This window comes from Aptenodytes patagonicus, chromosome 5, assembly GCF_965638725.1.
Source record: "Aptenodytes patagonicus chromosome 5, bAptPat1.pri.cur, whole genome shotgun sequence".
Taxonomy (NCBI): domain Eukaryota; kingdom Metazoa; phylum Chordata; class Aves; order Sphenisciformes; family Spheniscidae; genus Aptenodytes; species Aptenodytes patagonicus.
This window is the reverse complement of record NC_134953.1, coordinates 16233504-16250440: the sequence shown is the minus strand read 5'-3', so window position 1 is coordinate 16250440 and position 16937 is coordinate 16233504. Positions and strand designations below refer to the sequence as shown.

The 16937-nt window shown below is 34.6% G+C and overlaps 1 protein-coding gene across 3 annotated transcripts in view; it reads left to right on the top strand.

Annotated features, from left to right (window-relative positions):
* LOC143160727 (adhesion G protein-coupled receptor A1-like) overlaps positions 1 to 16937 on the top strand; it is a 296528-nt gene that overhangs the window by 145868 nt on the left and 133723 nt on the right. For 2 of the 3 annotated variants that reach the window (XM_076338820.1, XM_076338822.1), the window contains exons 8-11: positions 7223 to 7387; positions 10783 to 10981; positions 12334 to 12483; positions 15568 to 15729. In XM_076338820.1, the coding sequence (XP_076194935.1) occupies positions 7223 to 7387; positions 10783 to 10981; positions 12334 to 12483; positions 15568 to 15729 (676 nt within the window). The remainder of the gene's footprint in view (positions 1 to 7222; positions 7388 to 10782; positions 10982 to 12333; positions 12484 to 15567; positions 15730 to 16937) is intronic. The other variant, XM_076338821.1, reaches the window with a different exon arrangement.

Here is a 16937-nt window from a genome sequence, read left to right as displayed (position 1 = left end):
ATGTAAGTATTTTGGGCTCATAGAATAAAAAAACCCTAGAAAAATAGTATGTCAGAACTGTAAAAAATTTTGATGGAGTCCTTCTAGAACTTTAAAAGAGTGATGCTGAGACCAGATTAACAAGGTGCCTTGCACTAAATGTTGACCTCTCACTTCCATCTCTGCTTATTTCATGCAGCTATGTATGGGTCCATCGAGCCACACCACTGAAATGAAATGTTAAGTTCAGTATTAAGAACAAAAATTTGCACTTTCCTCCCCCGCAAGGGGGAGTCAGTAGAGTTTTGCTTTGACTTTTTAGGGCCAGAATGATTTTAATGCAGCCCTTCAAAGAGCTGCAGCTATACAGCTGAGGAGATGCTGCACTGCAGCAGCAGTTTGGAGTGAACATCCCAGGACTGGCTTTTTTTAAATTACTTTTCCTGTCAACACCGACGTAAGGTATAATTATACATTTTTCTCTCAGTCCAGGCAGCAGTTTGTAATCCTGTGCATCAGCTGTGATTATCAGAGCAATTCTGACTTATGTCCAGACTCTGATGTACTCCTTCTACTGAGTCAATCACCTTAGATACTGGTGAAGCAAACCATTTCTTTAAAGCAAAACATGTTAGAAATATTAAAACAAATAACTGAATTACTTTTTACTTTTCATGTATTTCAATCTATTCAACATAGAGAACATGTTGTAGGACATATTACTTATGGACTTATAGAAAGCTTTTTTACTCCATTAGCATGCTGGAATTCCATGAATATAGGTCCCAGCCCCTCCCCTTCTTTCTCTCTGCAGGATAAAAGAACCTTATTTTCAATTGGTTATGGTATTTTGATTGGATGACTCCTGGCCATCACAAAATAAAGTTTACACTGTTGGAGATGCACTATATACTGGAGAAAGAATAGAGATTGTTCCTGAAGTTCTTATGTAGGAATCTGCTATGTCTTACCTCCTTTTTAGATCTTCCCAGATTTCTTGCAGGTCAGCAAATAAAACAGGTCAGTATTCTAGCCCTAATATAAAATTAGTCTATCCCATAAAGTATTCATTAAATAATTAATTTCTGCATTTGTAACATTACCACTGACTAGAAAGAGTGGGAAATTCTGTCAAAGTAGTGTGCATTTGACAAATAATTTGAAATCGTAAAATTAATGTGATAGTTTTTTAGTTTTTCTTTTGTGTGTTGTTTGGTTTTTTTGTAGGAGGTTGTTTGGGCTTTTTTGCTGGTCCCAGTGGCACGTAATCAGATAATCAAGAATTGTCATAAATATGTTAACACTTCTGAATCATCTGGGAAATATTTTACTTTTAAAAGCTTTTTATGCAATTTTGGCTATTGGACTGATTGTCATAGTGTTATTTTTGTCTAAGAACCTCTGATAGTGTACAGATCACAATCTATGAGTTATGCTAATGAAATAAAGCTTCCTCTGGATATAACATTGCAGCATACAGACTACTTAAGGGCAGATGAAAGGCATACAGCAGGTGTAGCACCATTTCCCCAGAAGACTGCAGTTGTATACATCCTGCGGTCAAGCAGTTTGCTGGTAGAACAAAATTAATAACAATAAACACATTTGAGCATCCCCAAACCTTTCACCAACTGACAAAGCAGCTCAATGATAGACAACTGATTCATGAAGTACTTTAAATAAGCCCTGGCCCAGGTGTACTCTCTTCAGATAGCTTTATAGCACTGTGCTTCACAGACCTGCCAGCTGTCTGAAGGTTTCTCCACCAAGAGAAAGCTTTGAGTGCTCTAGAGCTGTTGATACCTTCCTCCCCCCCGCTTCCCACTTTACGTTCTCAGCTAGCTAGAGTGGTATGTATTGACTCTAGGACTATGGGAGTATGAAGATAAATGCAAACATCTTTATGCACACCCTTCAATGCAGCACAGTAGCTGGTGGTCTGTCTCTACCTGACAAGCTCAATGAGAGAGGAAAAGGATCATACAAGAAACCAAACCTGTTGTGGTATGTTGTAGGGCTATTCAGATTTCTGACTGTTTCTGAAGATGATTTGATTTAGTCACTCTTAGTAGCATTTGTTTTCTCAATTTTAAGAAACAAATTGATGGCATATAAATGTAGGTCACAGGTTCTTCGACATCCACTTACAGAAAACACATCTCGCTGTTGGGCAAATGTTTACGTAACAAATGGATAATATTAGCCTGTGACAACATTTTTGAACATTTGCATTTCAGTCAAAGTAATTTGAGCAATACAAACGAAAATAAAGTGAGATGGTTTACTAACTGACATACAGGTCTTTTCTCCCATTTTGGAAGTAGGTTTTGTTTTGGGTTTTTTTTTCTGTCAATATATTGTCATTAAAATTAGGTCCTTTCCATCAGCATCTCTGAAGTCAAATCCAACTGTTGTCATGGTCCTAGCATACTGATGTGAACAAATTAGCTGATAGATAAATTACAGTAAAAGTACGTTATAGCACATTATGTTTCTTGGGTAGCTATGGATGGCATTATATGGTAAGTTATGCTTTGTTTTTATATTCAATCAGAAGAAACAGAAATGGGTATTGAATTTCCTAAGTGTATGACAAATTGATTACACCTGAAAATATTTGCTAGACATCTAGCATAAAATGAGTACTTTAATCTTTAGTCTTCCTTTTCTCTTGCTGTTGCCTGGACACAAGCTTTTCTTAAAGGCCATCAGCCTTCTACAGTTGTTTCTTCCATGGGTAAATAAGAAGAAGATCTCTCTTTGTCAGAGAGATCAGACTAGCAATTTAAGTTCAGTTAAAGTGCCTAGATTTACACATTCTCTCTTCATTTTCCATGTTTTAACCTTATATCCCCTGTGAAAGGCTGCATTCCAAGCAGCAGTGTACTCTGGAGACCAACACTCATTTTTTAAAGTCTGTGTTAGTATTAATAATTTAAGGTGGTATGGGTTGGAGGCAGGTTATGCAGGCCTTCTGCCTCAGCTGTAGAAAGGCATTTGCTATTTATCTGTCTGAAGAAGAATATGAGGAAACCTAAATGTTATCTGTGTTTGAGTAATTATTTTTTATTTTTCTCCAGGAAGAGCAGTTGGTTCTTCCCAAGTCTTACAGGAACTCAAGTCAGACTTTAAAGCCTTTCTTGTGGAAAGCCAATCAAAATGTGGTGTTAAAGTCTCCTCTTTATTTGTTACTCTGTTTCCTAGCATGCAAATGACTGCTGGGGCATACAGTAAATGTCGCTAAGGTATTACTTCAGGACATGGTTGTGTAACTTTGCATAATGAGACCTACTTCTGATTGTCTAATTAGTTATGCATAGCTGTAGCAATGCAAAACTACTCCTCAAATAGAAAACCATTGTCACCGATTACTTGATTACATGAGTATGGCTTCCGCCTGCATTATGGTTCCTCTCTTTGTAATGACCAATGCCACAGGCTTCTATTGAATGTTATAACAACTTTTTCATGCAATTGCATCAGTTGTACATTTTAATTAATTTTTCAATATCCCAGTCATCATATTTGAAAAAGGAATCCTACCACGCATTAAATTTCCCAGTACAAAGAAGAAACATGTATATTCTCTTTCTTCCTTTCAATGTTTTTATGGAGAAGGTCACTATAGTTTCAAAAGAAAACTTGAGAAAAGCTTGCTAGTCATCCTTTTGTTTTCGTCAGGCATCAATCTTCAAATTCAGTTTGCCTTGACACCGTATCATGAATGACTGACTTTGTTTTATGTCTTGGTAGGTCAAAAATTTCCACAAAAGTAGCAACTATCACACCTCTGAGGAGTGGGGTATGATTGCTAATGTAGAGGGAACAGGAACTCTTTCTGACTCATACTCCATCCTTAGGAAAGCTGCATAGTAGAGGCAAGATCATTTCATTTGTGGCCTGATGTTTATTAGCTTCTGTGAGATAGGATAATTAAGAAAAGTATACAGCCACAGGTGCTGACCTCTCTTAATTCTGTTGTGCTCTTGTCAAGCTCCTAAACCAGAGAGTCCTGCCACATTCTCAGGTCACAGGGGAGTTCTTGCCTTTTATCAAGACTTCTTGCCATGGCCAAGAGAGATCAAGAATGCCTTTCTACTAAGAGTAAGAAAAACCATGGAACTTCTGGGCATGCTAATGTAACAGTGCCAAGACTTAAAATATGTAGCTGACCTACTAGAAAACTTTAGGAAGAGGTTTAAAATCCTATACAGGCCCACCCTTTCCTTTTGGTCTGCCGGGACTGTGAAGTTGCCAAGGATTCTAAGTGGAGAAAATGTTAAAGGATCAAGTAGACTGCTCTTTTTGAGAATTAAAAGACTTTTTATTTTTTTTAATCCAGTCCCCCAAAATCTCCAGAGGTATAAGATCAATTTGTCATTTGTCATATCCAGATGGTAAGTAAATGAACAGTTTTACCATTGGGCTTGCTATCCAAAATATTCCTAGAGGAATATAAATGAATGCATCATTTACAGTGGCCAGATGGCAATTCAGAGGACAATTCCATGTTCTAGTCATTATACAGCTTCTTCTATATTGCATAAACCTATTCTGGCTTATTTTGGTTCACCATCTGAAGAAAGGGCCATAGAAGATTGGAAGTGTGAATGTGAGGATTTACTCATCATTTTCGAGAATTTGAACCAGTGTTCAAGTATTGCGTTTCTACCAGAAGCAACACTGATGTATCAGTAAATATTTGTCTGTGAAACTGGGAAACTTCATCTAATGACAGGAGATCTGTTTAGCAGCAGATAAATTTGCATCGGAACACGTTTCAGCAATTTAAATAAATGGAAAATGTACCCTTTTTCTTCATATTTATTTATCTTCATATTGATTACCTGTAAAACTGATAATATGTTTAAGTATTGCATTTACCTAAAATCGCTGTGGTTCCCAGTTTTATCAAATATGTAGTTTTAACAATGATTATAGATATTTTATACGGAATATATCAAAAGATCAGCACATCTATCATACATTCTATTCACTTGGGAAGTCTCCGTGTCTTGATGCCACAGGTGAATATTTATGCTGCCTATTGTTTCTGTGACAAAGAGCTTTCATGGATAATTGTTTTTATAAGCTCTAGGATTATATTCTTTCTCAGCTGTCTATAAAGATGATGTGAGATTGTTGTGACATATGAAATAGAAGTTTTAATTAAAAAATTTTTATCAACTGGCTAATTTCACTTAAGTATTTCAACCTGAATGTAAGAAGATGTATTGAGTTAGCTAAGAGGCTGCTGTTCTTGGGCTTTCTCATCTGAGACTTTTTAAGAGGACAATTGCTTCTTTTGACATGAAAATATTCAGATACTCTGTCTGAGAATGGCTAGTAATGCTTTTTCTATATTTTCTACAATAAAAACATGTTAGAATTTGTTGTAAAAAAGAAATAGGGGATTCCAAGGTACTTGGAGCTCAAATCCATGATAAATAGGAACAGTGGGAGATTTTTAAAGTTACTGTTTAATGATAAATTTGACTGAATATCTGGAGAACTGCACAAAAATTCTGAAGCAATTTAACTTAAATCAAAGGCTATTTACCATGGTTTGCTTGTTTTCTGGGGATCAAGATAACGGTCCTGTAGTAAGTACTTGAGAAAATCATCCTTCATTGTATGCATATTTCAAAGGGAAAATTACATACACAGCTGTCTAATCACTTCCTACCTTGATTGTGGTCTACTTCCATGTGTATCAGATGTAGTCTATATACAAGGAGATTAGATTCGATCCTTTCTTGTAGCGAAGTTAATAAAAGGGCATATATAATATACAAAGGTTTAAACTGAAAAAGGATGATGTTTTTAGAGAAGTTTAAAAGAGCAAAAAATTAAAAATAAATTATACATAATTATTCTCTGTATATCTTTCAAATTGTCAGGCTCTTTACAAAAGTGCCAAAGGCCACAAGTAGAATTTTTTAAGAATTTGTTTTAACTACAGATTTGAAATCAATTTAATAACTTTTAAATTCTGTGCTTCTCTTTTTATAATGTACCTTCTCTCCCTTTCTGACTGTACTCCATCTCTTCCCACATAATTTCTAATTGTCTATACCACAAGGCGTAGTCAAAGACGAGCCATTTGTATAAAGCAAAGTAAATATTTCAGATAATTACTACCTTTTTTTCCTCTCCCAACTACTTGCAAAAGCTGTGTTTTCTTTAGAACTGTAGTAAAATTTATTTCTAGCCCAATAGCAGATTTAAGATCCAATGTATTACTTCCTTAAAATGTAGTAGTTAACATTATTTTTGTCTATGAGATCTATGGAGTTACAGTAATTGGATAAAATTCTATCCCTGATGAAGTCAATTGAAAAACTAAACTTTATTGACTTCATTAGGGCCTGGGTTACATCCGTTAGATGAAGGAAAGCTTCTCTCCTGATTTAAAATATACAGAAAATACTAACCAGAACAGTTCTAGACAATTTTAAATGTTTCTGAAATTATTTCGTCCTCCTCTAATTATACATAGAATATTTAGCCTAGGTAGCTAAATATTGGTGTGGTGCAGTCATGCAGAATGTTTGTATTGTAAGAGAAGCCACAAAGTGTCTCTATATTTAACTTGTCTAACACTCATTATAAAGAGTTAATGCAACCTTAATTTATTGATATTAATAACTACATTTCATATTTGGTGGGGGACAGTGTGAAAGATGTTTGTGAGTAGCAAAGTACTGAAAGAAATATCAGCAGTTGCCTCATCTCATTTTGCATTCATCAGGAAAATTCTATACGGCTTCCAAAGTCAATGGCTATTCTAGAAAACTTTTCCCATGCCGCCACAGGAGCAGCAGATTCTGCTGTTGAAATGCCATAGGAGCTGCAATCGCAGCTGAAGGGAAGCATTCTCTGTGAATTGGTTGTGTTGTCAACTTGAAATGCATTTCTGACTTTCAAGTGCTTGTTTATGCAACAAAAAAATCCATTTTATAATATTTGGGGAAAGGAGAACGGGCATTGATACATAGCTGATATGCTTTTGTGATGATTGGTAATCTGTGTTATAGCCTGTCATGATCTGAGTGGTCAATCCAAATTGGTGCTACTAAAATCTTAATACCAATCACTCACATACTGTCTATCCCTATAATAACATAGAGCAAAACCTGTTTTTATATTTTCATAGAAAATCTCTGAAAATAATGTCAGAAAACCAATGACTCAATCTCTATATGATTAAGCTTATACAATAATTAATCTTTTATTTTTATAGTGAACTTATCCTATCCAGCATTGACATCGATGCAACTGGAGATTGGGAGTGTCTAGTCAACAATTCCTATGGAAATAGCACTAAACAAGTAGAAATTGTGGTACTTGAAACGGCTGCACCCTACTGCCCTGCAGAAAGAGTTATTAACAACAAGGGAGATTTCAGGTATGATTTTCTGGTTTTGGAGTGTGTTTCATATATTAATGTAGATATGGACCATATTCATGCTTACATGATACTTCAGTGTCAGTTACGAAGTTGTCACTTATTTTACTTGTCATTTTTATGTAATATAGGAGGAAGGAGGAGCACTGTGTGATTTTTATGGGAGATGGCAGCTAGTGCTTCAAGAGCAGCAGTGGTTTGTGAAAGTCGGAGAATCTTCTGATGCCTCAATGTGAGATTATGGAAAATTTCAAAAGATGTAGGCTCTTTACAGCTAAATGAGAGAGGGTTCAAAATTGTTCTTGGTCTTTTCTAAATTATAGAATATGATAACTGCATTAAAGCATTAGAAGATTAAATCTTCAGTACTTTTCTAATCTGTTCCCGTTCTGCTGATTTTGTTCAGCTGATACTAGAGGTAACAAATAACATAAAACTGTTAGTAAAATATTTCACTGAAGAGAATCAAAATAGCAAGTAAAACTACTTAGTAAAACAAATAGATAGTTTGAGGTGAGCTTAAGGACACACACAGTTTCACCGATATATCACATCATGAGAAAACACATCCTTCCTGCTATCTGAATCTTGGAGTCTGCACAATTTTCTTGACTAAATGTAATTTTTGTTTCATCTTTACTTTTATCTACATATGCTGGTGGGTTTTTTTAAAGTTTAATCCTCATAAACTGAAGAAAAAGTTAAGGATTCTGTGGAATTTGGTATTGTTTTCAGTTAGCTCTAAAATACTTCAATGATATGCATAAAACTCTTAAACAAAATATAATTACCTGCTTGACAATAAGACTGGTGTATGATGGCATTCCCATTGAGAAATCAAGAAGGTAATTTGTTACCAAGTGAATTATAATAAGAATTCAGCTTGAACAGTTAACGAAAGGAAAAGTAGATGAAAGGAAGCTTCTCTTAAACACCAGAACTTTCTGCAAATGCTTCTGACCGGAAAGCCTCTCTTCATTTTTAAGTTACCTTTAAAACTTTTTCAAAGGCCTTTTACTGCTGTTTCTTGTGTTTGAATAAAAATAAAGGAATGAATTAGAAAGAAGTGGAGAAACTGACTCATATAATCTGTTTTCTCTTTACTACGAAGCTATTTCATTACGTTAACCTCTGTTCCAGTGAGTATACCACATTTGCTGAACATATATTTCTATACCAATTTAATCCATATATATGGATTAAAATCCATTAGAGATCTTTGACAATCTCAGCTATACATTTTTTTTGTCATCACAAAAACTGCCATTGTGTTTTCTCATAATGGACATGCTTAAATGTATTTTAATTAGATCTTTTTTAAATATATATGCTTCCTATCAGATAACACATACTGAATCTTTTAGATGACAACTTTATGAAGTTCATGTTCTTGCCTGAAAATGACATCCTTTTCTTCATAAATAAATATATATAAATTCTACAGACTGCACAAACTAACACCAGGGGCATTTTTGTCATTTCATATAAATCAAAAGAACAGGAGTGCGCATTTCTCTCCCTATTGATCATCTTTCTAGAAATCCATATAAATTTATTTTTAAAAGGTATATCAAAAAGATGCTGAGTCCATAGGTTCTTTTGGCATTTGAGGGAATGAATTTAAAATTATAGAGAATTTATCAGGCTCAAACTCAGCATTAGTACTTGAAATTGTTCCAAAGGTTTATCCTCAGAGATGCAGCTATCACACCAGTAATTTTTCTTACAAAGGTCTTTGAAGTTTTCATAACATAGCAGGTATGTAACCAGAAAGAGTTGAACCACAAAAGCAAAGCTAGAAAGAACAGTTCTTTCATTGGGCCAGAAAAGGAAAAAAGCATCAACTGTTAGGGAAGTGTGGTCCTTTCAGTTGACCAGCCTAGGTGGTATTTATAATTGCACAACTGCAGTAAGAATTAGGCACTGTGAGTCAGAATGAACTGGCCTTATGTACTAAGAGTTTTTCTCTATGATGGCCGTATTTTGCTCATTTTTTGTTTTTCAGCTCTCTGTAAGATCATTCTGAAATGCAAGTGGTAATGTTGTAATGTCCTGTCATTCCTATTCATAAAGGCCAGGTTCTGCTACCTGTGCTAATACTAGTTTCAGAATTACCTCTTTAGTTTTACTTTTGCGGTAAGTTGCTACTCAGTTTGGCCCAGTTGCATTAAAGCAAATGTTTTACTAAAAAGACTATTTCAGCCCAGAGGCAAAAGGAGAATATACTACTGTACATATTTTTATTTTTTTGTGAAGCTCCTTTCATGGTTCATTTTGCATCAACTGTTTTTACATCACAAAATTAATTACTCCAGTGACAGTTAGCTATGACATAGAAAAATATTTTTCTTCTTACCTTTTCTTTCTTTGAAACGAGGAAAACTTACATAGCCCAAAACCTGTCAGTATATTATGTAACAAAGTCCAAATGGACCTGCATTGTATAACTAAGAGGGGCTAATATATATGTTTGAGCAAAGGTGGATTGTCAAGGTGTGGCTTCACTGGCAGGCAGAATATTTTTATGATTGGTTGGGTTCGATCATTATATCAGTGCAATTAAAGTAAGAACTATATCCTTTCCAGACATGCTGACTTGCTGATAATATGCTTCTGGTTTTGTTTGATTCCTCCCAATTACCTGATCCTGTTATGTCCGTACTAGCCTAGAAATGGCAATGGATTTTTGTACCAAAAGAAATAGATCCAGTTGTGCCGTTCTAGGTAGAGAACGCAGCAGATATACAGAAAAACAGTATTGTTTAATAGACCTATGAGCTAAATAGAAGAATTCTGGCCGCTCTTGATTTATAGTTTGTTTTCAAAGGCTGTTTTGCAATCACACTACATAAATCATGTACACCTAAATAGTTAATTTTTGAGGGCTAGCTCCTTCCTTCTCCATGAGACACAATCTCTGCTGAAAACGTCTTTATTGGTTTCCGATACATTCAGGGATTTTTGCTTTTCGGGGCTTTGTGGCAGAGAGGGCTTTGTAGCGTTGGGTCAAAATGCAAAGCAAAGATTGCCAGGTATATTTTGAGCATTTACCTTTTACAGCATTTAGTAATAGGGTTTTGGGTTTTTTTGCTTTATGGACTTACTGCTCTGCCTTGTGCAGTCTGCAAAGGTAGGGGAAATGCCATCCATATTTTTTTCCTTAACACCAAACACCTTCCTGAAATTAATGCAGAATTAATGTGTGACCAGCCAGACTCAAACCTCTATAATTCTGACATTTTCCAAGGGAACAAAGTAATTTGTTATAGAACATAATGAGGTAAAATTTAAAATAGCCTTTTTTCTCACATATTCTGTATATTGTTGCTATATTGTAAGTTGCCTTTAAATAAGAAGCTTCATGCTGTAATTTTTTATTATCATGTTGTTCATAGATGGCCCAAAACTCTGGCTGGGATAACTGCTTACCATCCCTGTCTCCAGTATTCATTTAATTCCCTTGCCTTTCACAATGGCGCAGAAGAGTCTAAGGCATGGCGTAAATGTAATCGAACTGGACGTTGGGATGAAGAAAACTATTCGGAATGTCCTTATTCACAAGAAGTAACTCAAGTTCTTCATGCTTTTAGTCAGGTAACGTTATGAAATCCAGGGCTTCCCTTCTCTAGTACTGATTTTATTGACTAGCTTGCAAGAAATGTCTGTTCAGACACAAGTTTGAGACAGCTGGACTTTTAACAAAATGTTTTACTTGGAAGACAATGTGTTTGTTTGGTAATTGAAGTTGTAGTAGGAACAAGTGTACAACATTTATTGCCTTTATTTTAATTTTTTTTTTCCTCTGGGTGCCTGGAGTCTAGATGACCATTAGTAATAATGGCAGGGTCATCAGTGCTTCACTTCAGTTCTTTCTTTGTCTTCCCCGCATGCATTTTTACCAGAAAGATGTTAATTTCTCTTGAAGTCCTGTGTCAGAGTTTTGTCAGATGAAGTGCCTTTCCTCATTGCCATTGTCCATAATATATTCAAAAGAGCTGCAGAAATGAAGCCTACTTTAGAATACCTTTTCGATGTCTTCCAAAAAAGCAGTACTTAAATGGCTTCCTATGGATAAGTAAAAAAGAGAGTGAGATAAAAAAGTAAATGGATAGAAATTAATGAGAAAAAAAAGAGCATAACAGGGAACAGCATGGAGGAAGGCACAGACCTGTAACTGCCATACTAACGTTTACAACTTTCAGTTTCCTCGATCGTTTCTTCCCAATCAGTAGTGCTAGATAACACCACAGGAAGTTTGTTTTCAGATGTGTTCATACTTAAATAAGAATAATTACTATATTAAGAGAGCCAGTGCAATTATAGGATAATAAAAATAATTAGGAAGGTCTCTAGAATCCAGTCCATTCTCCTGTAAGCAATGAGGTTAGGCCAGGTTTCTCAGGGCTTCATCCACTCAGGCCTTTAAAACCTCTGAGGATGGAGGCTGCACAGCCTCAGAGGGTAACCTGCTCAAATGCATGACTGTCCTCATGGCAGAAAAGATCTTCTTCATAACCAGCCTGAACTTCTCTTCTTTCAACTTACTACCATTGTCCCTTGTACTCCCACCATGCACCGCTGTATATATGAACCCTCACTGATACTGTTGTTGTCATGATGATCTAAAGATACAGCCAAGGCAAGGTTAGTAGCTTAGTATAATATTTTATGGGGCCAGTTAGTTACAGTTGAGAAAAAGTAGACAAAAATCTTCAAAATTTGTTGGCCTGTTGTGGTGGCGTCTTCAGGTAACAGCAATGAAATCTAAGATGTAATACTGAAGATACATTCATATGCCCCTGAAATTTATGTCCCTGGTACTACTGATGCATATAAATCCATATGAAATTAGAGCAAGCATTATACAAATGGACATGATCTCCAGTTTTTAAAAGAGAATGAAGCTAGCTGATTTATTACACATAACAATTCTGATGTATTTTCAGATGCACATCAATTTGACAACCGTGCTTGAATTTTCCCGCCAGCTGACAGCCTACACAAGAGGTGCTTCCCACTTTGCGGATAAAATGGATGTAATATATTTGGCTTATATAATGGAAAAGTTAATTGTCTTCGTGGATGAAGTTGAAGATGTAAGATATCTTCTCTGTGCTGACAAAAAGTGTCACTTAGAAGTGAAGTCTTCACATATGGCCCTGTTCTTAATGTATGCAGGCACACACTGAAGAGTAGCTTCTAAAATTGATTGCTGGTATTCTGATTGCAAATGTTCTGCATATACTGTGATATGTTTCTTTGTGCCAAACAGGACAACTAAGCCATCTCATCTGACTGACAAAGGCATTGCTGCTTAGGAATAAAAATTGGTTTTCAATAAGCCACTTCTTTAATTTTCTTTTTCATTTTAATTTCTACCATGTCTAACATATTAGAATGAACTCAAGGTGCCTCTCCATCTGGCCGCTGGAGTTACACATGCTTCTTTTGTTTTCTCCATTTCATCAGGAGGTTTTCACTGAGTTTTGAAAGCATGTATCACTTCATGTGAAGAGAAGATAATGTGTCTTTAAGTGCAACTTCCTACAGAAACTTTTAGCATAATGTATGGCATTTTTACAGGGAAATCTAATCAGAGTTATGCAAACCCTATGGGAAAAATAGGTTTTTACAGAGAACAGCAATGTTCATTATAGTTTTTACTGTTAATTTTCAGAGTAACTGCTTGCATAAAGATTTCATAACCTGTAATTTCTGTACACATAATAGCTATAGTTAAAACATTTGTTTTCTTTTGGTTTGGCAAAGTTCATTCCATTCTGGCTCTGAGGATTGTAACGGTTAACATTATAGTGCCAATTTGAGAAAGCCTCTGACTTCAATTTCATCATTATGTGCCAGACCTAAAGTGTATATTAAGTGCTCTCCAAGAATCATGTTTCAAAGCTACAATTGTATTTCAGCTCAAAATCCTGATAAGATCTTGCTGCTTTCTGACAAAACAAAAATTTACCATCCAAAAGAAACAGTTGGATTTACCATAAAGCCTCTTTGTTTTTCTAGCAGCTGATTCATTATCCATTAAAACTGAGCACCATCTCTAATCTTTTAATTGATTTCTTCCACCTTTCAAGTAGGTTTCAGTTTCTGGTTTTTGGTATCAAAACATCTCCATCTCCACCACTTATCTCTACATCTCTTACTTCATAATCCCTTATTGTTTTCATAATTTAGAACATTTCTCCTAATTCGTCTCTGTTTCCTTCTTCTGTTTTGAACTTTACACTTTTTCCTCTCTCTCAAGTTCACTAAGTAGGTTCCTCATTCATTGAGCTCTTTACTAACACCCATTTCTTAACTCTCACTCATAAGGTACAAAAATACATGTGAGGTTAAAGTGTCAGTAGTTTCACATATGAGGCTGCACTCATGTAATTATAAATAGAATTGAACTTCATTTAATACAAGGCAACATATGAACAAAGGTACATTAGTTTGGAATTGACGAGCAGCTGAAACTAGAGTTATATAAAACAATTAGAAATTAATGAAAATACATACACAGAGGTTTTCTGTGAGGTATCAAAATAATTTTAAAACCATTTTAGCTAAACTAGTACAGTTTCTGTACATCCTCTGTGGGGAGTGCCTTTCCCAGTCAGCACAGGATCATTCATTTTTATACAACTTAGTGGTACTTTGTCCCATCTGGTGGTTCACCTCTCAAACAAGAGAGCTTCAACAGCTGCACTGGGGACATATTTTCAATATACTACAACTTTTTGCCAGGAAGATGTACATGTATTAGCCCAAATTTTTGTATTTTTTAATGCCATGCCTTTACTCTTCATTAATGCATTTAATTATAATATAAATTACTTCCTCTTCTTATTTCTCTCCTTTTGTATATTTATAGACTATTGTTCTGCCCTCAGTAAGTTACTGCTTAGCTGATTGGTGTATGCTTTAATCGTTTCTCATAAATCACTCCAGTCTCTTAATGTGTTTTATTATTATTCATTGTATCAATAACTCTGTCACATTGTTAAAAGCCATCTAGAATTATCTAGTAATTATGTTCTCAAAAATAGATTAAATATTTCAGGAACAGTCACATAAAATTTCACATATAGTCTCATTACTTCTGTGTCCCTTGCAATGCATGTGAAATTTATGTATTTTTTTTAATTGAAAATGCAGAACTAACTTCATAACCTCAGTCATTCCTTAAACCTTCTTCACCGTTGCTGAATTTCTTTTCTCCTTCCCACTGAATTATCTGTGTATTTGCCTTATTTTTCTGTTTCTCTTAGTTTGACTTTTTAGTCTCTTGAACTTTTCTTTAGCTATATTTCTCTCAGTCATTTTTTCTCTTCTATATACCTTTTTATTCAGGTTTATTTGTGACAAACTTGTATAACTTTGGCATATCTTTGCCTTCAAAAATAATGGTAATGTTAATTTTGAAATCTCACTCAAATTAAGTTTTAGAATTTTAAAAGTAAATATTTTCATTTTTATTTGAAATAATCACCAAAAAATATTCATAGTGATGTTTATTCTTTCTAAATGTAATATACTAATAAAAATTTGAAACACATAGTCATACTTACCAAAACCTGCAAAATATCATCTGGCAAAACAAAGATTTATCACTTTGCCTTAGCCACAAGAGTGAATTAAAACATCCAAAGCTATAAGCCCACACTTTCTGTATAGCCAATGAGGTGATATAGGTTTGTATCAGCACCTAAGTTATATCTCAAATTTACCCCCTATGTCTGTAACAAAAATGTCTTTCAAATATCTTTTCCCTCTTTTTTTAATTTTTTTTTTTCCCCCCAAAGGTCCTCTGATTAAACACGAAGCGGTTCTTTAGACAGGCATGGTCAATTTTAATTAGTTTAAGAAAGAGGATGATAATTCTGGGATTCCATTTATCGCCCAATGAGAGACTCAATTTTTGTGGTGTATCTTGAAGATAAGCTTTAAAATTGTGAATGAAAAAGCTTTTCCTTGAAGTCAGTTGCACTTTTCTTTTCTTTGGTTTTATTTTTCAGTCCATTTAATTTTCTTAATAGAATCAAAACTGTCTTTGAATGATGGTTACTAAGAGAAATAAGGTGCCTGCTTTCAGTTGTACTCGTGTACTCTTTTCCTATTTTTGTGAGTTTTGCAGACAATACCATTTTTGGTTTGTTGTTTTTTTTCTCTTCCAGATTGGGGATGCTCTTATTGAAATTGCCAGCAACATAATGTTGGTTGATGACCATGTGTTGTGGATGGCTCAAAAGGAAGACAAAGCCTGCACCAGGATTGTACGATGTGTGGAACACATTGCAAGTCAAATACTGACCAGCAATATTCAAGTTATATCAAAGGTATTTCATAAAATTACAAAGCTTTTTGTCAGAATTTATTTTTAAAATGTCATTTCTCTTCACAATTTTTAAAACCAACTAGTATACAGAGAAGCGAGTGTGTAAGCCAGATACACAGCATAGCAGATTTACGTAGATATACTTGGATTCTGTGATTATTTTTTTTCTTCTCCTGGATTCTATTTGGAAGACCAAAATATTTTTTTGAGTATCACTGATGGTATTAAAAAGTGTTTTTTCTTGACTTTGATTTATTGTATTTATTCTTACAATAGGCTGTTCACAATACTATCTTTCTAGCGTTCTTACTATTCACTCAGTTTCTATTGTTCTTGTCACTACAGTATATGGGTTTATTTTGAAAGGTCTAAGTTGAGTGAATGAAATTTTTAATAAGAGAAAAGACAATATGCTCCCTTGTTGCCTGAAGATTTTTTGCCTTTCAGAGAGGACTCTAGACAATACTTTTTTAAAGCATTTAGAAAATGATCGGAAAAGGTGCGTCTTTTCATTAAGTTTACTAATTTGTGGTTAGTTTTAGATTTCTAGAAGCGAGCTGTAGCAGTATGAACTAATTGTTCTTATTCCTTGGCCTACACCTACATGAATTTGTCATTTAGATACTGAGGGGTTGTCATTTGGATACTGAGAAACTGTCTTTTTGACAGTTTCAACATCTAAATAGCAGAAATGCATCTAAATCAGAACCTTGGAACTTATCCTTTTAGAATTTTGGATAAATATTTTAAAGCCTTATCACTCCTTGGGTTGGTTTGCTTGCTTGCTTGATTTTAAACAACCTTTATTATTTTCTCAATTGTCTACTGCATTTACATGAAGACACTATTTAAAAGTGAATTCAGTGCTAGTTTCAATTACAACATTAAGGTATAAAAGTAAAAAAAAAAAAAAAAAAAAGGAATTATACGCTGAGCCGAATTACAGGCTGAGCCAAATAACATAATGGCCTTAGTTCCTTCACTGTATATTTTTAGAAAAGCAGTCTTTCAAACAAAGACAAAAATATATTGGACTGTTTTCTAAAGGACATTTTTTATTTAAATCCTGTTCATAAAAGAATGAAATTTGCTGAAAATATTTATTTATTTATATTAAATACCTAGAGACAATAATGTGCCTTTTAGAAGTATTTTGCAATGTGACAGCTTGGAGGGCCCTGTTGCTTTATACTTAAATTTCTTTTAAAG